General features: G+C 39.5%; 2 protein-coding genes across 6 annotated transcripts in view; one reads left to right on the top strand and one right to left on the bottom strand.

The window, feature by feature from the left end:
* Positions 1–1,959, bottom strand: part of NLRP4 (NLR family pyrin domain containing 4) — a 39,039-nt gene extending 37,080 nt beyond the window's left edge. The window contains exon 1 of the mRNA XM_021095070.1: positions 1,634–1,959. Within this exon, the coding sequence (XP_020950729.1) occupies positions 1,634–1,913 (280 nt within the window). The 5' untranslated portion in view covers positions 1,914–1,959. The remainder of the gene's footprint in view (positions 1–1,633) is intronic.
* Positions 12,232–25,665, top strand: part of NLRP11 (NLR family pyrin domain containing 11) — a 77,887-nt gene continuing 64,453 nt past the window's right edge. For 3 of the 5 annotated variants that reach the window (XM_021095069.1, XM_021095065.1, XM_021095068.1), the window contains exons 1-2: positions 12,232–12,314; positions 17,556–17,892. In XM_021095069.1, coding sequence (XP_020950728.1) covers positions 17,616–17,892 — 277 coding nt within the window. In that variant the 5' untranslated portion in view covers positions 12,232–12,314; positions 17,556–17,615. The other 2 variants (XM_021095067.1, XM_021095066.1) reach the window with 2 other exon arrangements.

The raw sequence follows: 25,665 nt of genomic DNA, 5'->3' as shown, positions 1-25,665 counted from the left end.
TGAATCCAAACCCATAGAACAAAACCCCTGTAAACTGCTGTACACAGGTGGGAGATGCATGCCATGATTAAGCTGGTGTTTCATGTTTTAAGGGGGAAAGTTTTTTTAGTTACATAGAAGGGTTTAGGCCAGCTGCTTAGATATGCAAAAACAAAGAGCAGCAGCAGTGGTTTCATAATTCATGCCTTACACCAGGGTAAATTCCAAGTGGATAGACGATTCAAATGCAAGAATGCGCAACCGTAAAACTCTAGAAAACCCGTGGAGATTAGGTTTTTCAAAACAGGTGAACTGGGGCGTGTTTGTTTCCAAGTTATGTTTCAAATCAGGAAGGCTTGTAAGAAAGATTGGCCTTGCCTGAAACGGAAATGCTTGGTCTCGTTTCGAAGCCGTCCCTCTAGAAGCAGCTGGAGATGCCGGGCAAGCTACTTTTAACGCATTATTTGAGGTCACTGAAGAACGCGGAAAACAGAGAGGCAGTGAGGAGCTGAGATTCAGGCGATAGACGAAGACCAAGAAGAGGAACTCAGGATTTGGCTGTAGCTGCTGAGGCGTTTGTCTCTACGGAGGCTGAGAAGCTTCGTGGACATTGGCGACTAAGATGCTAATACGCCAGGCAGAACTTGTGTCAGTTTAAGGGGCTCGGGGACAAAAGAAATGTTCAGAGCAGGCTGAGGATGAGGGACACTGTGTCCTAAATGTAACTACACAAACGGTGCCAAAGTTAAGTAAGATTTACAGCAAAAAAAGGCACGTAAAGACCTAATGTGAAGACCTAATGAATCTGCCAAGAGCCTGTATTATATGTGAATAGGGGCACGCACCTGCAGACGGCTGTGGTGGCAGCTCAGAAGTCATGAAAAGTGTTGCTTTTGGGGATGTCGTATTGTAAAAATGGTCAACAAATCTTGGAAAAGTTCCAAGTCAAAGACAATCTTCCCTCACATGTGGCTTATGACACTATTCCATTTAGAATGGATAAGCCACGAGGTCCTACTGTACCGCCCAGAGAACTATAGCCAATCTCCTGGGATAGACCATGATGGAAGATAATGTGGGAAAAAGAATGTGTGTATACACACACACACACACGACTGGGTCACTATGCTGTACAGCAGAAACTGGCACAACATTGCAAATCAACTCTAATAAAAAAAGACTCTATGTGTTATGGACAGTAGTTTCCCCAACATGAACCTTTGCTTGCTGGTTGTTAGAAATCTATGCTTACCTGATGATGATTTAGAAATCTAACTAAACCCTGGCATTTTAGGGCTATTTTGAATAAATAGAGAATTCCTCCAGTTACCCTCAGTTTAATGCATCATCTAATTGTTACGGCTAGAAGTCCAGGACCATAGCTTTATGATAGTTCACCTTAAAGTTTCTGGCATGGATGCAAGCTCTTTGCATAGGACAAAATTACTGCCAACTGGACAGTCGTACAATACAGGTTAGGACCTGACTTTTACACATATAACCCACAGGTCTAAAGTAAGCTGTTTTCTAGCTACAAGGATCACTCTGTCCCAGGGGCTATGGCTGTAGACAGGCAGAGACATTTATCAAAGTCATGACACGGCCCTCACTCTTAGGAAGCCCTGCTCCATATCACAAGCCCAGACTCCCTCACCTGTAATCTCCTTCTTGGCCTTCTCACAGAGGTCCTTTCTGCCGATCTTGTGGAAGATGCTGAGGGTCACATTCCAGGCTTGTTCTTCCTCGAAATTCACCGTCAGGAGCTTTGCAAGATTCTCCCGTGTGGCCCTTTTTACTTCACCCCAGGGAAGTGGCTTGAGTCCCAATTCAAGAGGCTCTTTCCTGAGGAGATCCTTGAATTTTTTGAATTCATCCCTTTTGAGCTCCTCCAGGTACCACATCAGGCCAAAGTCAGGAAAGAAAGATGATGCCATCCTCACCAGGGTAGAGGTGCCAATCTTCAGAGACAGAATTGCCAGGAACAAGAAATAAATGGAACCTGTGGAAAATTCAGGGCAGTGGAACGTTATCCAAAGTCAGTTGGCTGAGATGACTGATCTCTTGTCTGGTGACCTGCGAGGTTTGGGGGATGGGGATGGGGCAGGACGTTCTTTAGACCAGACTCATGTTTCACCTTCTCTTTGAAACGGTCATGAGAACAACGATGTCTGAAATAAAATTCAGCTTCTGTAAGAAGCAATCCCCAAAGAATTACTTCTTTTTTTTTTTGTCTTTTTGCCTTTTCTAGGGCCGCTTCCCGCAGCATATGGAGGTTCCCAGGCCTACACCACAGCTCACGGCAATGCCAGATCCTTAACCCACTGAGCAAAGCCAAGGATCAAACCCACAACCTCATGGTTCCTAGTCGGATGCATTAACCACTGAGCCACGATGGGAACTCCTATTTTAATTTTTTTAAATTAAGTTTTTATTAGGGTATAGTTGATTTATAGTGTTGTATCAGTTTCTGCTGTACAGCAATAGGGACCCAATCATACACATATACATTCTCTTTCTTCCACCACAGACAATCTTCCGTCATGGTCTCTCCCAAGAGACTGGAGAGAGTTCCCTGTGCTGTGCAGGAGGATGTCATTGCTTATCCCTTCTCAGTGTCATCGCTTGAACTTACCAACCCCCAATCCCCATCCATCCCACTTCTTCCCCTCTCCCCCCGGCAACCGCAAATTTGTTCTCTATGTCTGTGAGTCTGTTTCTGTTTTGTAGATAGTTTCATTTGTGCCCTATTTTATTTTATTTATTATTATTATTTTTTCTTTTTAGGGCTGCACCTGTGACGTATGGAGGTTTCCAGGCTAGGGGTTGAATCAGTTGCATCTTCCAGCCTACACCACAGCAACACAGGATCTGAGCCACATTTGCAACCTACACCACAGCTCACAGCTCACAGCCACATCCTTAAACCACTGAGCAAGGCCAGGGATTGAACCTGCATTCATGGATACTAGTCAGGCTCATTACCACTTAGCCCCACGATGGGAACTCCTCTTTTGTGCCATATTTTAGATTCCACATATAAGTGATATCATATTTGATTTTATTTTTTTTTGGCTGTGCCTATGGCATGTGGAAGTTCCTGGGCCAGGGATCTAACCCACACCACAGCAGTGGCAAGGCCGTATTCTTAAGCAGCAGGCCACCAAGGCACCCCCGAAACAATTACTTAGAAGATATAAAAACCTTCATCTATATTCATTTGACATATTGTCAATATAAAAGCAATTATAGACTTAAGAGTAGTGAAGTGCCTGCTCAAATAAAAGTCAAGTATGCATGATGCAGAAAGGGTTTTTTTTGAACAGATGGTTGTAGCACAACAGGAAGTCTATATGCAAAACGAAACAAAAAACCCAGACTCAGATCTCACACCTTACACAGAAATCAAGTACAAACGGGTTATAGACCTGAGTGGAAAATTCAAAACTCTAAGACTTCTCAAAGAAAACACAGGAGAAAATCTACATGACTGTGGATTTACAGAAGAGTTTTTTTTTTTTTTTTTTTGATTAAATGCATAACCCAGGAGAGAAAAATGATAACCTAGACTTTATTAAAATAAAAATATTTGCTCTGAGAAGGACACTTGTTAGGAGAATGGAAAGAGCTGTGGACTGGGGAAAAAGCTTGTGCATGTTACATACTTGATCAAAGATTTGTATGCAGAATATGCAAAGAACGTCTTAGAATTCAACAAGAAAATCAACAACACAGTAAAAAATGGGTAAGAGATCTGAACAGATACCTCACCACAGAATATATTCAGATGCCAAATAAGAATGTAAGTGGCAATGCCAGATCCTTAACCCACTGAGTGTGGCCGGGGATCAAACCCACATCTTCATGGATACTAGTCAGGTTCACTAACCACTGAGCCACGAAGGGAACTCCTGTTTGCTTTTTCTTTTAATGGTTTCCTTTGCTTTGCGAAAGACTTTATGTCCCATTTTATTTTTGTTGTTATCATTATTCTAAGAGGTGGCTCAAGCAAGATATTTCTGTGATTTATGTCAGAGAGTGTTCTGCCTATGTTTTCCTCTATGAGTTTTATAGTATCTGGCCTTATGTTTAGGTCTTTAACCCATTTCCAGGACTGAACTAGGAAGAAATAGGAAAGATGAATGGACCAATTATAACTACTGAAATTGAAATGGTGATTTTTTAAAAAAAAACCTCCAAAAAACAAAAGTCCAGGATGAGATGGAGTCACAGGGGGATGCTCTCAAACATTCAGAGAAGAGTTCATGCCTGTTCTGCTGAAACTCTTCCAAGAAACTGCAGAGGAAGGAACACTCCCAGTAGATTTTGATGCATGCCCAAATCTGAGAATCATTGACCTCAAGAATGGCTTTCACTGGGCAAGAACCGTGCTGGAATTTTGCAGCTAGCTGGCTTTCCCTTGCTGTGGAGCCGTGCTAGGAAGATCAGGGGCCACTCTCTTAAGATATTTCTTGATCTGGCCAGAGAGCCTCTGAAAGCGATGGGGTTGTTGGCCTTCAGATTAGTTCCAAGTCAAATTTTAAAACTTCCCCCAGGACAGGCAAATACACACACGCCTGTGCCACCAACGTCAGTAAAAAAAAAAGTCACCTTTTCTGTCTCCAATGCAAAACTATTAGATTGCGGTGGTTTGAATGATGTCCTTCCCCACCCCCAGTTTTATACTTTGAAGCCCTCACCCTCCGCACAGTATGGTGTGAACTTATGTGCAAACAGTCTCAATGCAGATGTAAGGAGTTATGATGAGGTCACCTGGAGCAGGTGGGGTCTAATCTCACATGACTGGGGTCCTTATAAGAAGGAGAAATTTGGACACAGACATGCCAACAGGGAAAAGGATGTGAAGATGCAGAGACACTGATGTTTACTCGCCAAGGAACACCTGAGACCAGCAGAAGGGGAAGGAACACTTCTCCCTCACAGCCCTCGGGAGGAGGGAACTCTGCCCATACCATGGTCTCCGACTTCCAGTCTGCGGAACCATGAGGTCACAGATTTCCATGGTGCAAATAGCACAGTCAGAGGTGCCTTTTCACGGTGGCCCCGGAAATCTCTTACCATCTGTTAATACCAGATGAGGTGACGATAATTAGTGACTCACGGACAAAGAGAAAGTGTTTGAAGGTAAAATTCATGGTATGTAATGTTACATATCAAAGGGCGGGGAATAGAGACCAACAGAACTCAGAAGAGTCTGCTTCTTCAAAGGTACAGGGAAGGACAACTGACAGTTCACTCACTACGTTAAAGAATGCTACGTCCAGTCTCGTGAGTTAGAACACGAAGGAAGATGGTATGAATGAAAAAGAATGTACATATATGTGTGACTGGGTCGCTTTGTGGTCAAAAAGAAATTAAAGGAACACTGTGAATCAACTATAGTAAGAGAAAACAACAGCAAAACACTAAAAGCAAGTAGTTTGAAGTTAGAGCATAATGAAATAGATATGAGGCTCAAAGTATATTCTTTGAAAAGACTGGTTTTGATACCCTCTCAACAAAACTACAGAAGAAAAATAAGGCATAAAAAATCAAATATAAGGCATGAAAGAGGAGATATCGCTGCATATCCTACAGACATTAAAAATAGAAACTATTCCAAATTTATACCAAATGATGATTTTTAAAAAGTGTAGTAAATTTACAATGTTGTGACAACTTCTGTTGTACAGCAAAGTGACTCGGTTATATATGTGTATGTGTGTATATAAGTGTGTGTGTATATATATGCGTGTGTGTATATATATATTCTTTTTAAAAAATACTATTTTCCCTCATGGTCTATCCCAGGAGATTGGATTTAGTTCCCTGTGCTATACAGTAGGACCTCATTGTAAGTATATACATTTTTAGAAAATGTCAACTTTCATATTCTATTTCTTTCTTTTTTTTTTTTTTTTTTTTTGCCTTTTTGCCATTTCTTGGGCCGCTCCCACGGCATATGGAGGTTCCCAGGCTACGGGTCTAATCGGGGCTGTAGCCACTGGCCTACGCCAGAGCCACAGCAATGCAGGATCCGAGCCACGTCTGCGACCTACACCACAGCTCACGGCAACGCCGGATCCTTCACCCACTGAGCAAGGGCAGGGATCGAACCCGCAACCTCATTGTTCCCAGTCGGATTCGTTAACCACTGCGCCACGATGGGAACTCCCTCACAATATTTTATAAGCATCAGACCTTTCTTTTCTATTTTTAAATTATTTTTTAATTGTTATTTCCCCAATACAATTTTTTTTCCTTCTGTACAGCACGGTGACCCAGGTACACATACATGTTCACCTTCTGTTTTCTCACATGATCATGCTCTAGACAGAGTTCCCCGTGTTGCACATTGTAGATTTAAATGTTTAAATCCGAGCGTAGTTGGTTTACGGCGTTGTGTACCTTGACAATACTGATTCTTCCAACCTAGGAACATGGTGTATCTTTCCACCTGTTTATATCATCTTCAGTTTCTTTCAACAGTGCCTTATTGTTTTCAGGTCTTTTGCCTCTTTAGGCAGGTTTTCTCCTAGGTATTTTATTCTTTTTGATGCAATGGTAAATGGGATTATTTCCCTAACTTCTCTTTCTGATTGTTTGTTCCCTCAATGCCCACTTTCTGGAGAACTTTTATCAAAAATGAGTGTTGAATTTTGTCAGAAGCTTTTTCTGCATCTATTGAGATGATTATATGGTGCATCACACTGATTTGTGGGCCTTGAAGAATCCTTGAGTTCCTGGGATAAATTCCACTTGATCTGGTGTATGATCCTTTTAATGTATCGTTGGATTTAGTTTCATAGTATTTTTTGAAGATGGTCATCAATGATATTGGCCTGTAATTTTTTTTTTTGTGGTGTCTTTGTCTGGTTTTGCTATCAGGGTGATCACGGGCACATAGAGGTCACCTGTGGAGGACTGTAACAAAACCCTGTTTCATGGGTTAACTTTCAGCTTTAACGTGGAAGAAAGCCAGGTAGATGGAGCAGGAGCAGCCCGGCTGTGGATCAGGAGGGAGCAAGCACTTGCACACTTGGTACTTTAATGGAAAATTCTTAAGAACAGGGATGCTGAAATCTTATTCATGGTTACCAAAGGGGAGGGGTGGTGGGGGGATAAATTGGGAGTTTGGAATTAACAGAGACACACTAGTATATATAAAATAGATGAGCAACAAGTACTGATTGTATAGCACAGAGAATTCTATTCAATATCTTATAATAACCTATAATGGAAGAGAATCTGAGAGGGTTGTATATGTGTATACTAAATCACTATTATATCTGATATATCACATATATATCATGAATTTTAGATATCACATGTATATATCTCAATCATATATATATCATGAATTTGAATCATATATATATATATCAATGAATCACTTTTCTATGTACCTGAAACGAATCCAGCATTGTGGTCAACTACACTTCAGTTAAAAAAACAACAGGGATGATGTGATGGACGTTGTCATGGCAACAGTCTTTTAACTGATAGTTAACATGTTAACGAGTGAAAACCCAGAGCCACAGAGTATGGAAACAAGGTCAAGAAAGGAGGCAGGACAAAGGGGGTAAAACTGAGACTTGAAACAACAAATGACATAAATGGATGAAAGAAAGATGCAAAGTCAAGACTCAGACTTACCTCCCCAGGTCTTCCTGCTTGGTCCTTAATGAATGGCGGCTGGAACCAGGAAGAAAAAGGCTAGGGGGCCATATGATTGGCCAATGATCTGCTCTTTTCCCATTGGCTCATGAGGGCGTTTGGCGCCCAGAGCCAGAGAAGATGTGGAACAAAACTTAAAAATTTTCCACCTTAGATGTTGGCAAAGACTTTCTTCCCTGGTGTCCTACAGAGTGGTCGGTATTTCAGCCTGAAATGCTGAATTAGGATTCCCAGGGCTTCTGGCTCTGAGAAAGCTCCCCAAGTGCTACAAACTGGCTAATTTAAGGAGTGAGCATGACTCTCTTCATTCCCTAATGATCGTGAAATCTCTACATGATTGATTTCTTCTTATAGCCGGAGTTCCTGGGGGGAATGCTGGTGTGTCCTGGCCATTTCTCTGACACCACTGTATCGGACACACAGGGGGCCCGAAGACTAATGGCTAGTGCAGTCATGGTATGTGGAACAGGTGTTACATTTTCCAGGTGTGGAGTCAGTATTTCTTCATGGAGCCTGGTTTTCACTCTGCCCTGGGGTTCCTTGTGCTCATCATCTCCAGAGTTCATGGGAAACTTCACTGTGCCAGGAACTATTCTTTTCTAATTATAACTTTGCTTTCTCCTTATAAGAATCCTATGAATTAAGTACTATTATTTGGGGAAGGAGAGGGTTATGAAATATATTTTGCATATAAAGGAGTATAGACAACATAATGGAAAACTGAGGGAATAAGCGTAGGTATCATAGAAATGTTTGTGGTCCAGAACCTAGATTAAGAAATAGACATTATGAGAATCTTCACGGGCTCTGCCTTCCCGGCTGCAATTGCTCGCCTTCTCCACCCTCCATCGCTGTCAAGGGAAGTGAATTCTGTGAATTATTCCCCTGGGCTTTCTACTTTTTTTTTTCCCCCACTGACAGATGATTCTCTAAGAGAAGTGTTTAGTTTCCCCTGGTTTTGAATTACAGTGAGTATATCCTCCCATGACCTGCTTCTTTCAGTTACCATTATGTTCTTGAGATTTATCAATATTATTTTACATTTGCCTCAGTGGCAGTTCATTTACTTTTTACTGCCTTACAGTATTTTTTTTGTCCCTTTGCCATTTCTTGGGCTGCTCCTGTGGCATATGGAGGTTCCCAGGCCAGGGGTCCAATCGGAGCTGCAGCCACCAGCCTATACCAGAGCCACAGCAACGTGGGATCTGAGCCGCATCTGCAACCTACACCACAATTCACGGCAACGCCGGATCCTTAATCCACTGAGCGAGGCCAGGGACCGAACCTGCAACCTCATGGTTTCTAGTCTGATTCATTAACCACTGCGCCACAACGGGAACTCCCGGCCTTACAGTATTTCAGCATATGACTATGTCGATGCAAATCAATTATTGATCTGTCATAAGGGATAGGAAAGAGTTTTATTTGAGCCAAACAGAAGGTAGGGAAGGCAGCCTTCTAATAGCTCCAAGGAAATGCTTTGTTGAAGCATGGTCTCCAACACAATCGAATACCTTATCTGAACAAAGAACATGCATCAAACATGACAGGATGTATTCCTTTAAGGTTTCAAAAGAGAGTTAGTACGCTGACAGAGAGCCAGGAGGACACTGGTGTCTGGGAAGGGAACCCGCTCTTCCAGGGAGAGTCAACATGGATGACAAGAGAAGGGAGTTCATCCTCATCTTCCACACGGAGCTTCTTTACCTTCATGGTTAAGGCAGAAGTGCTGTGCGGGCGACAGGCCATGAGCCAAGCTCTCTGAGTTCCCAAGGATCAGGCTGAACCATGCCTAAGCCCAGATGACATCCCTATTCCTCGACAGGTGAAAAATTTCTCCATCAAATAGATCACAACTCATCTCTTCCCTCGGTGACAATGTTTTGCCAAGATGAACAATGGTGTTTTGAGATATTCTTGTACGTATATCCTGGTTCCCATGTTTCAGGACTGTGCATTACTCAAGACTGGCATTTCTGGGTCAAAGAGGGTACCTAGCTTGCTTCCTGTGCCTTTCCATAAATGTTTCGAGCAAATTACTGTCAGGCATGGGTGGATGTCCCCACGGCTGCACCATCACCGCCCACCTAACAATGTCAAAGTCTAAAAATACTTGCCAAATACTAGGTGGGAAAAGGAATTTCATTGTTGCTTCCCTTTATCTTTACACGATGACTAATGAAGTTGGTCCGTTTTCGCAAGTTCCTGGGCCATGTGTGGTTGCCTCTTGGTGAGAGGGCTTTTGATCACTTTGCTTATTTTCTGTTTTTTATTGGCGTGTGGCATTCTCTGCATGGTTTGAGGCTGAGTTGGCCAGTTGTGTGCGATGCACCCGTCTTCTCCTGGCTTGTGGTTTGTATTTTTCTGTTTCATTGAGGGCATGAAATGAAATTTAACAAGTTTTACTTTACGCTGGGTAAATTTGGGGTCTTCTTTTAAAAATATCATTCCCTACCCTGAGTCATTCAGATGTCTTATTGTGTTTAAAATTTGGTAGAGGTTTGCATTTCACACAGAAGTATTCATCCACTGGTAATTGCTTTTCTCTATGATAGGGAGAAGACATCCATTAAAAAAAAATATTATAAAATAGTACTAGCTCCATTTAACACATAGTTCACCTGCCCCACTGCCCATAATCTGTTATGAAGCCGATTTAATATTGATTTGCTTTGTGTCCGAGCTCTGTCTTTTGGTCCATTGATTCATTGTTCCATCCATGTGCTGAAAAGTCTTAATAAGTTTTTAAATTAAATATTTATACGGTAGGTCCAATTCAGTCAACAGTCTCTGCCATTACGTTGCAGGAATATCGGGGTTTATAACAACTCCTTCTGTCTCTGACATACATTTTAAATTAGATTTTGACATAAAATTTCTATTAAGATTTTATTAGATATTTCCTGAATATGGAGATCTATTTGGTGAAAATTAAAATTATAATTCCTAACAATCTCATAGTAATAAAGGCCATTCATATGTAAGAGCTTTACTGTGATTCATTTCTTTAGATTTTTTTAATGGCTAGCCATAAAACTGTATATTTTATCCAGTAAAGCTTAACATCTCTTATTAGGTGTATTTATAATTATGTTATATTTTTCTTGTCGCTGCCTATGGCATCCTTTTATATTTCAAATTCCACCTAGCTTTATAGAAATGCAAATGAATTTTAGTATTATTTTATATTCATCAATATACTTTTTAAAAAACCTTGAGAACATTCATTATTTTTTCAGTTTTATTGAGATGTAATTCACACATAACAGTGTGCGAGTTTAAGGAGTACATGCATCGATTTGAAATCTATATTTTGCAAAATGATTACTATGCATGGCCTCAGCGAAAGCCTCAAACACGCCACATAATTTCTTTTTTTTTTTTTTTGTAGTGAAAACACTTGAGATCTATTATCTTAGCAACTTTCAAGTGTATAATACAGTAATCAATCCTAACAGTTTTTCTATAGATTTTAAAAGGAGGGAATTACACAGGTACATCAAATTATCTCCAGTAGTGATAGTTTGGCCTCTTTCCTTCAAATGCATTTTCTTGTCCTAGTGAACACTCTACTCCTTCAGCAGTACATTGCAATAGAATTGGTGACAGAGCATGATTGTGTTGTATTTTTTCTCGAAGGGTATTCTTTCATCATTTTTCCATTAAGTATGGGGTGCTGGTTGTTTGGGGGGAACATTTTATTAGATTAAGGAAATCCCTTTCTTTCCTAATTTACGCGAATCTAAGAACACAAATAGGTGTTGACTCGTCTAGATTTACCTTTTTTTGGTATCTATTAAGATAATCATATTTTTTCTTTAATCTATTCCATTTAGAATTGATAAGCAATGCGGCCCTACTATACAGCACAGGGACTATATCCAGTCTTTTGGGATAGCACATAATAGAAGACAGTATTAGAAAAAGAATGTGTATACACACACACACACATGTACGACTGGGGCACTATGCTGTATAGTAGAAATTGACTCAACCCTGTGAATCAACCATACCCTAATGAAAAAGGAATTTGAAAAAAATAGCATATAAGATAAAAATCTGTTAAACGCAAGAAGTGACGTTTTTCAGTAAAGCAGGATGCCTACAGGTGGGGGAGAGTCATGGGTGATTGTCAAAGCTTACAGGTGGTTCCAGTTGTTTCGAGAAAGCTGGCAAACCCTGGCTTTCGGATCTACAGAGTGTCTCTGCAATACCTACCACTTGTTTAAGGTACCTGTCATTGCACTAAATCACAAATGTTTTGGCTTCTTCCTGTATTTGAAAGGCTCCCTGCCAGATCCTGGTGTAGATTGAATATTCCCTTTGTAGCTTATGCCTTATTATCTGAAGTTGAGATTACGCGGAAAATTTTTTCCCCTCTGACACTTCCCAGATCAATTGTTTTGGGGGTTCTTGGCCAGATGCCCCCAAATTGAGTCTGGACCGTCTTGCAATCAATAGACCCCATGAAGAAAGAGCTAGGTGGAGAAACAGCACCCAGGTGAAGCCAGTTTTCCTCCCATGGCGAACGTGGTTTAAGAACTTACCTCAGCCAATAAAAAGAGAGGAATTAAGGGGCCCACCCTTGGGTGGGCGTATCTTTTCCTTTCCCTTCCCAATTCCTGGTTAGTTTGCTTTAGAAACTGGCCCGGGGGACCCTGGTGAGTTAACTTTCTTGCCAACTTTCTTCCTTTGATTTTAGAATCCTTTTGCGTCTATTGTTCCTGACATTTTCCAAGTTTACTATTTTTCATGCTGTTTTTCTCAACCAGAACCTCATCTTGTGGACTTCCCAGGGACGGCACTCTTCTATTTGGTATGTGAAGTGTTAAAGACAGAGGCTATTTTCAAGGGTCAGACATAGCTTCTCTACCTCTTGGGATTTTTACTGAGTTCTGAGCCACCGGTCTTCAGTTCAGGTTGCTTGTTGAGGTCATCTCGGGGGAAACTGTAACAAAATCATTTCCTAGGTTAACTTCCAAATTTTTTGATTCAACAGGTGTGCATACTTCTGGGCATTGGGATTATTAAAAATTTAGAAATAGCAAAATTAAAGCTACCAGATCAGTAAAAGAATGTTACTGATTAATATTCCAAATTTTTTGATTTAACAGGTGTGGGTACTTGTGGGCATTGGGGTTATTAAAAATTCAGAAATACCAAAATTAAAGCTACCAGATCAGTAAAAGAATATTTAGTTAGAGTTTATCGTGCATATAAGAACAATTCATAAGCTGGGAGCTTTTAAATCCAAAACTGAAAGGAGGCTGCTTACCGCGTAAAAGCGAGGAAGTTGTTTATCCTTTACGGAGGCTGGTGGGCAGTGTGGGTTTCCAGTCTGCAAGGGATTGGGTAAAAGCAGTTATCTCATACCAAATTGAGGAAGTTTAGCTTATGACTTTGAGGCATTTGTTTTGAACTCAAGTTTTGTCTATGTTTGTGACCTAAGCTAGATATAGTCTTGCTTAAATGGCTTAAATGGTTTCATCTGCTCAGGGGCTTTTCAAGTCTGGTCTCCATGTTTTAGTTTTAACAGAATTTTAAAGAACTTTCGAAGTGATCCCTTTGTGCAGCAATGCTGCAGAAGTTCCGGTCAAAGTTTCCGATTGGCTTGTCATCCGTTATTCAGCCACCTCACTCATTGAGGGTCAGGATACGACACCGCTTTTCCATAGGAAACGGTGCACAGGTGCTGGACCTCATCTCAGCTCTTCATGTGAGTCTGAGTCCAAGGAGAAAGGTCAAAGGAAGATGACATTAAATAGAAGTCCCAGGAGGAAACTAACTTGAGAGTTAGGGAGAGGGATGGTTTTTGTGAGGCTTAACAACTTTTAAACACAGTTTTTATTTATTTATTTATTTTTGTTTTTTTGCCATTTCTTGGGCAGCTCCCACAGCATATGGAGGTTCCCAGGCTAGGGGTCGAATCGGAGCTGTAGCCGCCGGCCTACGCCAGAGCCACAGCAACGCGGGATCCAAGCCGCGTCTGCAACCTACACCACGGCTCACGGCAACGCCGGATCTTATAACCCACGGAGCAAGGCCAGGGATCAAACCTGCAACCTCATGGTTCCTCGTCGGATTCCGTAACCACTGCGCCACAACCGGAACGCCACACAATTTTCATTTTTATACAATTTTTGACAACAGAATTTTTATGTAGTCATAAAATGCTTTTATTAAAGTATATTGCTTTACAGCGGTGTGCCAATTGCTGCTGTACCGCATATGGTCCAGGCATATGTATATGTATGTTCTTTTTCTCATACTCTCTTCTATCATGTTGTCGGAGACTCCCTGTGTTGCACAGCAGGGTCTCATTGTTTATCTATTCTAGATGGAATACTTTGTATCTACCAACCCCAAACTCCCCATCCATCTCACTTCCTCCCCCCTCCCCCTTGGCAACCACAGGTCTGTTCTCTCTGTCTGTGAGTGTGTGTGTGTTTTACAGTTAGGTTCATTCGTGCCACAGTTTAGAGTCCACATCTAAGTGATATGTATATGTCTGTCTTTCTGATTGACTTCATTTAGTATGAGTCTCTAGTTCCATCCCTGCTGCTGGAAATGGCATGGTTCTTTTTTTAATGGACAAGTAGTGTTCCATTGTATATATGTACCACATCTTCTTAATCCATTCATCTTTCCATGGACATTTACATTGTTACCATGACTTGGCTATTGAGAGGAGTGCTGCCGTGAACATATGGGTGCATGTATCTTTTTGAATTACAGTTTAAAGAGTACACCCCATTCAGTTATTACTAAATATTGGCTCTATTCCCTGTATTGCACAAGATATCCTTTAGCCTATCTTAAACTCAATGGTATGTATGTACTGTGTCTCCACCCTATATTGCCCCTCCCCCCCGTTTGTGACCACAAGTTTGTTGTCAGTATGTGTGAGTTTGCTTCTTGTTTATGTTCGTTCATTTGTTGTATTTTTTAGATTCCATAGATAAATGATATTATACAGTATTTGTCTTTCTCTTTCTGACTTACTTCACTTAGCATAATACCCTCTAAGTTTATCCATGTTGCTACAAGTGGCATAATTTCACTCTTTTTTATTGCCGAGTAGTATTCCATTTCATACGTCTCCTACACATCCTCTTAATCCATTTGTCTGTTGATAGACACTTAGGTTGCTTCCATACCTTGGCAATTTTAAATAATGCTTCTATAATCACTGGGGAGTGTGAATCTTTTTGAATTATTGTCTCATTTTTTTTGGATATATATACCCAAGAGCAGAATTGCCAGATCTTACGGTAGTTCTATTCCTAGATTTTTGAGAAATCTCCATGCTGTTTTCCATAGTGGCTGCACCAATTTACACTCCCACCAACAGTGTAGGAGGGTTCCCTTTTCCGTGAAGCTTAACTTGCATCACTGCATAATCTTAGGTTTCTTGAAGAACACTTAGAACCAAGATTTAAAAGAAAACTCTTACCTTTGCTACACAAATACAGTTGGTGTTGAACCGATTTGAGTGAAGTAAGTCAGAAAGAGACAAATACCATATGATATCACTTATATCTGGAATCTAATATATGGTGCAGATGAACCTTTCCACAGAAAAGAAACTCATGGACTTGGAGACTAGACTTGTGGCTGCCAAGGGGGATGGGGAGGGAGTGGGATGGATTGGGAGCTTGGGGTTAATGGATGCAAACTATTGCCTTTGGAATGGATTAGCAATGAGATCCTGCTGTGTAGCACTGGGAACTCTGTCTAGTCCCTTATGATGGAGCATGATAATGTGAGAAAAAAGAATGTATACATGTATGTGTAACTGGGTCACCATGCTGTACAGCAGGAAAAAACCCGTATTGGGGAAATAACTATTAAAAAATTACAAAAAATAAAAAAATAAAATGAAGATACAGTCTTTCACATAACTTATATTTCCCTAAATGTAGTAGTGTGAGCGCTATCTTGTTAAGGGCTCTTGGAAAGCGTGACTTTAATTTGGTTTATAATACACAACACTGACATGCTAGAAATATTTGATCATGCTTTGTCAATCTTCAGTTTCCGATTCATTAGGACAATTGAAATAATACCCTATTACATAAGCTCTACACCTAGTGGTTCTGCTTCATAGGTGTTTAAGAGGGAAAAATCTGAGAGTGTTTATTAAAAGCTTTTTAAAAAAAATTTTATTTCCCCAATACATTTTTTTTCTACTGTACAGCATGGTGACCCAGTTACACATACATGTACACATTCTCTCTCTCTCTCTCTTTTTGTCTTTTTGCCATTTTCTAGGGCCGCACCCATGGCATATGGAGGTTCCCAGGCTAGGGGTCCAATCGGAGCTGCAGCCACCAGCCTACGCCAGAGCCACAGCAACATGGGATCCAAGCTGTGTATGCAATCTACACCACAGCTCACGGCAATGCCAGATCCTTGACCCACTGAACAAGGCCAGGGATCGAACCTGCAACCTCATGGTTCCTAGTCGGATTCACTAACCACTGAGCCATGACAGGACCCCATACATGTATATGTTCTTCTTTCTCACATTATTATGCTCTGTCATAAGTGACTAGACATGGTTCCCAGTGCTCCACTACCGTTCTGTACACCCACCTGGCCATACTGCAATGATTTTTTTAAAAAACAAATTCATTGAGGTGTAGGTGACTTACAATGCTTTATCAGTTTCAAGTGTACAGCAAAGTGAATTAGCCATACATATACGTACATATCCATTCTTTTTCAGGTTCCTGCCCTAAACAGGCAGTAACAGTATGGTACAGAGTTTTAATGGATGACTTGAATTTGTTTTTCTTTGAACCAAAATGTGAACTGATCTGAACATAAATATTTCAGCCATTTATACCTTCTTGTCACTATTTCCCACTTATATACCTAACTGTTGGGTATTTTCTCAATGCTTATTAATAGAACTCCTCAGTGAAGTCTATTTTTTTTTGTCTTTTTTTTTTTGCTATTTCTTTGGGCTGCTCCTGCGGCATATGGAGGTTCCCAGGCTAGGGGTCGAATCGGAGCTGTAGCCACTGGCCTCCGCCAGGGCCACAGCAACGCGGGATCCGAGCCGCGTCTGCAACCTACACCACAGCTCACGGTAACGCCGGATCGTTAACCCACTGAGCAGGGGCAGGGACCGAACCCACAACCTCATGGTTCCCAGTCGGATTCGTTAACCACTGCGCCACGACGGGAACTCCGAAGTCTATTTTTTTAAACCTTGTTTTTTGTGGTATTCAATCAGTGCTTTTAGGTGTAAATTTTTTTCCTTCAAAATCATGCATAGGATGATAAATTTCTATGTTTTTTTATTAAGTTCCTTTCATATTTCCTTTAAAAATGCAGTGATTTTATTTTCCTGGAGTTGGCATGTGGAGTGGTGGAAGGGTTGGGTTTTCCTTCATATCTAAGTAGGTGATTATCTCAGCATCACTAATGATACACTTTCATTTCAATGCACATTCATGGCATTGCGGTTATCATGTGCCCAATTGTAGCTGCACATGGAGATGTGTGTACATCAGACACACATATAAGTTGCCTTTTTTCCATGGGATATTAAAGATGACACTCCATTACCAAAGAACTGATGTCTGCTCCCCCTCCCCCCACCGAAAGGCTTTATATGACAGGCAATTCTCAAAGTCTAAAGGCTGTTTGGTATCTAGGGGTAATTTTTACCGCAAGAATGTTGCTTTTTAACACAACTAATATTCCACATTTATCTCAGCCCAGAAGTGTATCGAGGTTAATTGTCAAGGTCATTTTCCTGGACAATGAGGAATAGTTCAGGCTGTTATCCAAGAAGCTCCTATCAGACCACAAGGAATTTTCTGCTATGTCAACTTCAAATGAGTTGCTGCTACTGTGTAGTTATATTCTCTGGTGCCATCTTTATTTTCTAGATCCCATAATTCCTTGGTCCTGGAGCTTTTTTCTAAGACTGAACCTGCTGGAGATGCAAGATGGCAGAAACAGATTCTCCTGACTTTGACTTGCTTTGGTATCTAGAGAAGCTTAATAAAAAGGAATTTATGAGTTTGAAGAACCACCTTAAACAAGAGTGTCTGGAGATTGGACTGCCAGAGATCCCAGGGTTTGATCTAAGGACAGCCAAACCAGATCTGGTTAACCTGTTGACAACCTTTTACGAGGCACAGCACGTCTGGAATATGATGTTGAGCATTTTTCAAAAGATCCGTCGTGCAGATCTCTGTGAGAAGATCAAAGCTAGACGAAAACGTGAGTAGTGGGTAGGGATGGGGCAGTTTTTAGGAAGCCTGATTGTTATGAACAAATATAGCCAGTCTTCTGATCTGGAAGTCATAAGAAGGCCAGTGATAGATTAGATGTGGGTCTTGTCCTGCCTTGTGACTTTCTTTTTTTTAATTTTTTTTCCCTTTTTGCCATTTCTAGGGCCACTCCTGTGGCATATGAAGGTTCCCAGGCTAGGGGTCGAATCAGAGCTGTAGCAACCAGCCTATACCAGAGCCACAGCAATGCAGGATTCAAGCCACATCTGTAACCTACACCACAGCTCACGGCAACACCAGATCCTTAACCCAATGAGCAAGGCCAGGGGTCGAACCCACAACCTCATGGTTCCTAGTCGGATTCGTTAACCACTGAGCCACGATGGGAACTCCAGTGACTTTCTGATTTTACCCTATTTTCATCCATCCTCCTAGCTCTTAGGAAAATAGCCAGCCAAAGGAGTAGACTCACCCAAAGAAAGGGCTCAAGCTAGTGTTGATACCACACATGAAGCTTTGCCATAGACTTGTTAAGATCTGGCCAAAGAAATCTGTAGACCTGTGTGCAAAGATTATGGAGAACTTAACATATGAGGTATTCTGCTAAGCACATCATGTTTATTGGCTCATTAAGTCCTTACTGCACATCTCTGAAATATTTGCAGTTATTTCAGTGGAAAGAAATGGCATGTTGGAGAGGTTAAGAGAGATGACCAAGATGGTCAATCTAGTCCAAAGTCTCCGAGGTAGCAGAGAAAAGATGCTATGCCAAAACGTAGCCAACTCTAAATGCTAGATAAAATGGTAGATAAAAATCAGCTCAAAAATGAAGTGTATAGTATGACTATTTGGGTACATCTGCACCTGCCTACCTGCTTAGGCCCTTTCCCATATCTTTCCCAGCCCTTACATATTTGCTGTCTGTCTAGAAAGACTCAAAAACATAGCAGGACCACTGAGCTAGGGAATAGAAATATTCAAAGTAGTTCCCAGTTTTAGACAAAACACGTGTTCAAGTTCAGTACTAATCCCTCAGCTCTTGTTCCTTTCAGGTAGTTACAACTCATGTTTTTTTTTTCATTAAAAAATTGTATTGAAGCATAGTTGATTTATAATGTGATAATTTCTGCTAGACAACAAAGCAATTCAGTTATACATGCACACACATCTGTTTGCTTTCAGATTCTTTTCTCACATAGATTATCACAGAATATTGGGTAGAGTTCTCTGTGCTACACAGCAGGTCCCCATTGACCAATCACTCCAAATACTTGAGTGTGCATTTGCCAATCCCAAACCCCCAGTCACCCCTCCAATCCTAACCAAAAATTGATTATTGGGTATGCACCACTAAACTTCTACTTTTAATAATGAGGTCCCCATGTTTCCCCATATGTTGATGTGAGAAGAGAGTTTGGGGATATGGAATATTTTTACCTTTCAACACTTACCTGTTGACAAATACTGCAAACGAAAAGAACATGCCTTGTAACTCAAACAAAACGGTCATATCGGACAGGTGTTGATTTTGTGCTACTGGCTTTAACCCTCTGGCACTAAATTCGAGGGTACTTGGTGGGAGGCTATGCAGTAGGACCTGGTAAGCAATAGAGAAACTTGGCTCGTACATCTTACTTATTCGAAAGCTGAACATTTCTTTTTTGAGTTATAATTAACATGTTTTATATTAGTTTCAAGTGTATGACATAGTGATTCAATAGTTTTATGTGTTATGAAAAATCATCACAGTAAATCCGGTTACTATTTGTCACCATACAAGATATGGTTACACTGTTACTGATGGTAGTTTCTTAAGTGTACATTATATCTCTCTGACTTATAGCTGCAGTTTGAACCTCTTAATCTATTTGATCTGTTTTCTTTGTCTCCCCCAGGTCCTTACCCTCTGGCAGCTACTGGTTTGTTATCTTTATCTGTCTTGTTTTTCACAGAAAAATAAATATAACTAATAAACAGCAAAGAATATAAACAGGGTAACAATAAAATAAAAATTCACCTGAAATTATTCCATCCTGATCTATATTCAGTCATCCGTAATAGCGATATCCTTCAGGAACTTTCTAAGCAGGTAGGCAGGTGCAGATGTACCCAAATAGTCATACTATACACTTCATTTTTGAGCTGATTTTTATCTACCAAACTTCATAAACCTTTACAAACAAGGTTAAAAATACCTTAAATCTTCCACATTTTGTGTCTCCCTTCCAGGAGGGAACAAGCTGGCAGATTTCATAGGTATCCCCTTCAAAGTTTTTACAATGAACTCAATATATTTAGGAGAATAATTTTAATGGAAAGAGTGAAATTCTAATATGTGAAAAGCTTCAAATAGTAGGTTCTGTTAGAGGATCTGGCTTTTGCCTGAGTGAGTCAGGAGAACCATATCCACCCCGCTCTCTAACATCTAATTACTGATGTTCTCATGGGAAGAGTCCATTGTTGACCTTTGCAATTCGTTCAGGTCAGCACACTCCGTTCCCTTATGGGTGAGGTCACAAGCCCACTGCTGTAGGATGGTGACAACCCAGTGATCAAAATGACACTGTGTAGCAGTTCCTTCTTATATAGGGACAGTAGTAGGAATATAAACAAAACATGAGGATATCATTGCTCACCCATCCTTGGAAACTCCCTTGGTTAAGGGCATAGACATTTGAGTCACTTAAAATCAGCCTTCAAACTCTAATCATGTGTAATAAAGAGTTAACTTTGGGAGAATTATTTCCAAAAACAACTTTATTAAGGTGTACTTGATGCACAAAAATCTGCACGTATTTAATGTATGCAATCTGATGAGTTGGATCTGTGAAATCATCACTGTGATAAAGTTAACATTACCTCAAAAAGCTTCCTTGCACCTCTCTTTTTGTTTTTGTGGTGAGAATGTTTTACCTAAGATCTACCCACTTGAAGATTTCATTTTAAATCAAGAAATTTTTACTTTTTAACTGGAGTATAGTTGATTTACAATGTTTCTGGTGTACAGCAAAATGATTCAGTTATAAATTTATATACCTATTCTTTTTTTCTGATTCTTTTTCATTACAGGTTATTAGAAGATACTCAGTATAGTTCCCTGTGCTCTACAGTAGGAACTTGTTGATCTATTTTATATAGAGTAGTCTGTATCTGCTAAACCCCAATTCCAAATTTATCTCTCTCCCATTTCCCTTTTGGTAGCCATAAATTCATTTTCTATATCTGTGATCCTATTTCTGTTTTGTAAATAAGTTCATTTGTAGCATTTTTAAAGATTCTACATATAAGCGATGTCACGATATTTGTCTCTGTCTGACTGACTGAGTGAGAATTGCTAATTCCATCCATGCTGCTGCAAATGGCATTACTTCATTCTTTTTTTATGGCAGAGGAATATTCCATTGTGTACATGCACCATATCTTCTTTATTCATCTACTGATGCACATTTAGGGTGCTTCCATGTTTCGGCTGTTGTAAATTGGCAGTTTACAATACAATACACAATTTACATTGTGTGTATCTGTTCAAGTTGAGTTTTCTCCCGATAAATACCCAGGATTGTGATTGATGGATTATATGGTATTTTCTATATTTAGCTTTTAAAAGAAACTCAGTACTGTCTTCCATAGTGATGGCACCCATTTACCTTCCCACAAACATTATAGGAGGGTTCCCTTTTCTACGCACTCTCTCCAGCATCTATTGTGTGTAGACTTTTTGGTGATGGCCATTCTGACTGGTGTAAGGTGGTACTTCATTGTTCTTTTGATTTACATTTCTCTAATAATTAGTGAGGTTGAGCATTTTTTAATGTTTTCTGGCCATCTGTATGTCTTCTTTGGAGTAATATCTATTTAGGTCTTCTGTCCATTTTTTTTTATTTTTACAATGATGTGTATGAACTGTTTGTATATTTTGGAAATTAATCTCTTATTGCTCACAATTTTGCAAAGATTTTCTCCCATTCTGTAGGTTGTCGTTTTTATTGTTTGCTGTGCAGAAGTTTTAAGCTGTTTAAAATTATAGTTGATGTAGAATGTTTCTTTGATTCCTGTTGTACAGCAAAGTGACCCAGTCACACACATTCCTTGTGCTTACGGTAGGAGACCATTGTCCATCCATTCCAAATGTGAGAGAGAGTTGACATCCACTAACCCCACACTCCCTGGCCATCCCACTCCCTTCCCTCTTCCCCCCTCACCAGCAACCACAAGTCTGCTCTCCATGTCTGGGAATCTGCCCTATTTCAGATTCCACATATAAGTGATATCCTATGGTAAGTCAGAAAGAGAGAGATTTTAGGTCCCATTGGTTGATTAATGTTTTTATTTTAATTACTCTAAGAGGTGGATCCAAAAAAGATACTGCTGCAATTAATTACAAAGAGTGTTCTGCCTGTGTTTCCTTTAAGAATTTTATAGTGTCTGAACTTACATTTCGGTCTTTAATCCATTTTGAGTTTATTTTTGTGTATGGCGTTAGAGTGTTCTAATTTCCTTCTTTTACATGTAGTTGTCTAGTTCTCCTAGCATCACTTATTTAAGATAATGTCTTTTTCCCATTGTATATTCTTGCCATCTTTGTCATAGATTAATTGACCATAGGTGCTTGGGCTTTCTATCCTGTTCTTAATCTCTATTTCTCTTTTTGTGCCAGTACCATACAGTTTTGATGACTGTATCTTTGTAGCATAGTCTGAAGTCAGGGAGCCTGATTCCTCTAGCTCCATTTTTCTTTCTCAGGATGGCTTTGGCTATCTTGGGTCTTTTGTGCTTCCAAACAAACTTTAAAGTTTTGTTCTAGTTCTGTGAAAAATGTCGTTGGTAATATAATAAGGATTGCATTGAATCTGTAGATTTCCTTGGGTAGTGTAGTCATTTTGACAACATTGACTCTTCTAATTCAGGAATATGGTATTTATTTCCTTCTGTTTGTGTCATCTTTGATTTATTTCATCAGTGTCTTGTAGTTTACAGAGCATTTGTTTTTTTGGTCTCTTTAGGTAGTTTCATTTCTAGATATTTCATTCTCTTTGCTGTGATGATAATGGGATTGTTTTCCTCATTTCTCTTTGTGATCTTTTATTGTTGGTACAGAGAAATGCAATCATTTTTTGTGTATTAATTTTGTATCCTGCAACTTTATCAGATTCATTGATGAGCTCTAGTAGTTTTCTGCCAGAGTCTTGAGGATTGTCTGTGTATAATATGCCATCTGCAGACAATGACAGTTTTATTTCTTCTTTTCCATTTTGAATTCCTTTATTTCTTTTTCTTCTCTGATTGCTGTAGTTGGGACCTCCAAAACTAATTAACTTGGTGACAGTGGATATCCTTGTTTTGCTCCTGATCTTAGTGGAAATGCTTTCAGCTTTTTAACATTGAGAATGTTAGGTGTGTGTGGTCATATGTGGCTTTTATTATGTGGGGTAGTTTCCCTTTATGCCCACTTTCTGGAGCTTTTTTTTAAAATCATGAATATTTAATTTTATCAAATGCTTTTTCTGCATCTGTTGAGATGATCATATGGTTTTTATTGTTCAGCTTCAGTGTATCACACGGATTGATTTGTGGATATTGAAAAAACCTTGCTACCCTAGGATAAATTCCATTTGATCATGGTATACAATCTTTTTAAGATATTGTTGGAGCTAGTTTGCTAGCATTTTGTAAGGATTTTTGGCATCTGTAATTCATTCAATTATATTGGCCAGTAATTTTCTGTTTCTGTGACAGCTTGGATGGTTTTGGTATCAAGGTGATAGTGGCCTCATAGATAGAGTTTGGGAATGTTGCTTACTGTGCAGTTTTTTGTTTTTTTTTGTTTTTTTTTTTGTTTTTTTTTTTTTTTTGTATTAGTAAGGATGGATGCTAACCCTTTTCTAAATGTTAGGTAGAACTGACCTGTGAAGTCATCTGATTCTAGATTTTTTTTGTTGTTTTGAGTTTTAAAACTACTGATTGAATTTCAATACTTGTGATTGGTCTGTTTCTATGTTCTATTTTCTTTCTGGTTTAGTCTTGGGAAATTGTATATTTCTAAGGATTTGTCCATTTCTTCTAGGTTGTCCATTTTATTGTCATTTAGATGCTCAAAGTAGTCTCTTACGATCTTTTGTACTTCTGTGCTGATGGTTGTAACTTTTTAATTTCTGATTAAATTGATTTGGGCCCTCTTTTTTTTTTCTTGATGAGTTTGGCTAAAGGTTTATCAATTTAGTTTATCTTTTCAAAGAACCATCTTTCTGTTTTAATGATCTTTTCTATTGTTTTCTTAGTCTCTGTTTAAATCATAAATATCAGAGCAGAAATTAGTTCTTTTTTTTTCTACTAACTTTTGGGTTTTGTTTTTTCTTCTTCTTTCTAGTCCCTTTAGGTGTAAAGATAGATTGAGATTTTTCTTATTTCCTGAGCTAGGCTTGTAGTGCTATAAACTTCCCTCTCATACCTGCTTTTGCTGTGTCTCATAGAGTTTGAATAATCATGTTTTCTTTTCATTTGTCTCTAAGAATTTTTTGATTTCTTCTGTGATTCATTGATTGTTTAGTATCATATTGTTTAGCCTCCATGTGTTTTTGTTTTCGTGATTTTTATCCCCTTGTAGTTGATTTCTAGCTTCATAGCACTGTGGTCAGAAAAAAATTTCTTGGTATGATTTTAATTTTCTTAAATTTACTGAGGCTTGATTTGTGCCTGAGCATGTGAACTATCCTGGAGAATGTTCCATGTGCACTTGAAAAGAATGTGTATTCTGCTGGTTGAATGGGATGTTCAATAAATATAAATTAAACCCCTCTGGTCTAATAGGTCACATAAGGCCTATATTTCCTTATTGATTTCCTGTCTTCATGATCTGTCCATATGTATGTGGGATGATAAATTCCCCCACAATATTTTGTTTCTGTTGCTTTCTCTTTTTATGCCTGTTAATACCAGCATCTTTTGGTTGGAGTATTTAGTTTATTTATATTTAAGGTAGTTAATTGATTTGTATGGCTTTACTTCCATTTTACTGTTTGTGTTTGTTTTCGTAGTTCTTTTTTTCCCCTACGTATTCTTTCCTGTTGTGGTTTGAAGACTCTTACTGTTTTTTTTTTATTTCCCCAGTACATAATTTTTTTTTCTACTGTACAGCAGGGTGATCCAGTTACACATACATGCACACATTCTATTTTCTCACATTATCATGCTCCATTATAAGTGACTAGACAGTTCCCAGTGCTACACAGCAGGATCTCATTGCTAATTCATTCCAAAGGCAAGAGTTTGTATCTGTTAACCCTGAGCTCCAATTCATCCCACTCTCTTCCCCTCCCCCCTGGCAACCACAAGTCTGTTCTCCAAGTACATAATGTTCTTTTCTGTGGAAACGTTCACTTGTGCCATATATTAGATACCAGATATGAGTGATATCATATGGTATTTGTCTTTCTCTTTCTGACTTACTTTACTCAGGATGAGAGTCTCTAGTTCCATCCATGTTGCTGCAAATGGCATTATTTCATTCTTTTTTATGGCTGAGTAGTATTCCATTGTGTATATATACCACACCTTCCTAATCCAAATGTATGTCCATGGACATTGAGGTTGTTTCATGTCTTGACTATTGTGGATAGAGCTGCAATGAACATGCGGTGCATGTGTCTTTTTTTAAGGAATGTTTTGTCTGGATATACGCCCAAGAGGGGGATTGCTGGGTCATATGGTAGTTCTATGTATAGTTTTCTAAGGTACCTCCATACTGTTCTCCAAAGTGGTTGTA

The sequence above is a fragment of the Sus scrofa genome, chromosome 6 (assembly GCF_000003025.6).
Source record: "Sus scrofa isolate TJ Tabasco breed Duroc chromosome 6, Sscrofa11.1, whole genome shotgun sequence".
In the NCBI taxonomy this organism is placed as follows: domain Eukaryota; kingdom Metazoa; phylum Chordata; class Mammalia; order Artiodactyla; family Suidae; genus Sus; species Sus scrofa.
Note: the sequence above shows the minus strand (reverse complement) of the source record. Positions and strands in the feature narration are given on the sequence as shown.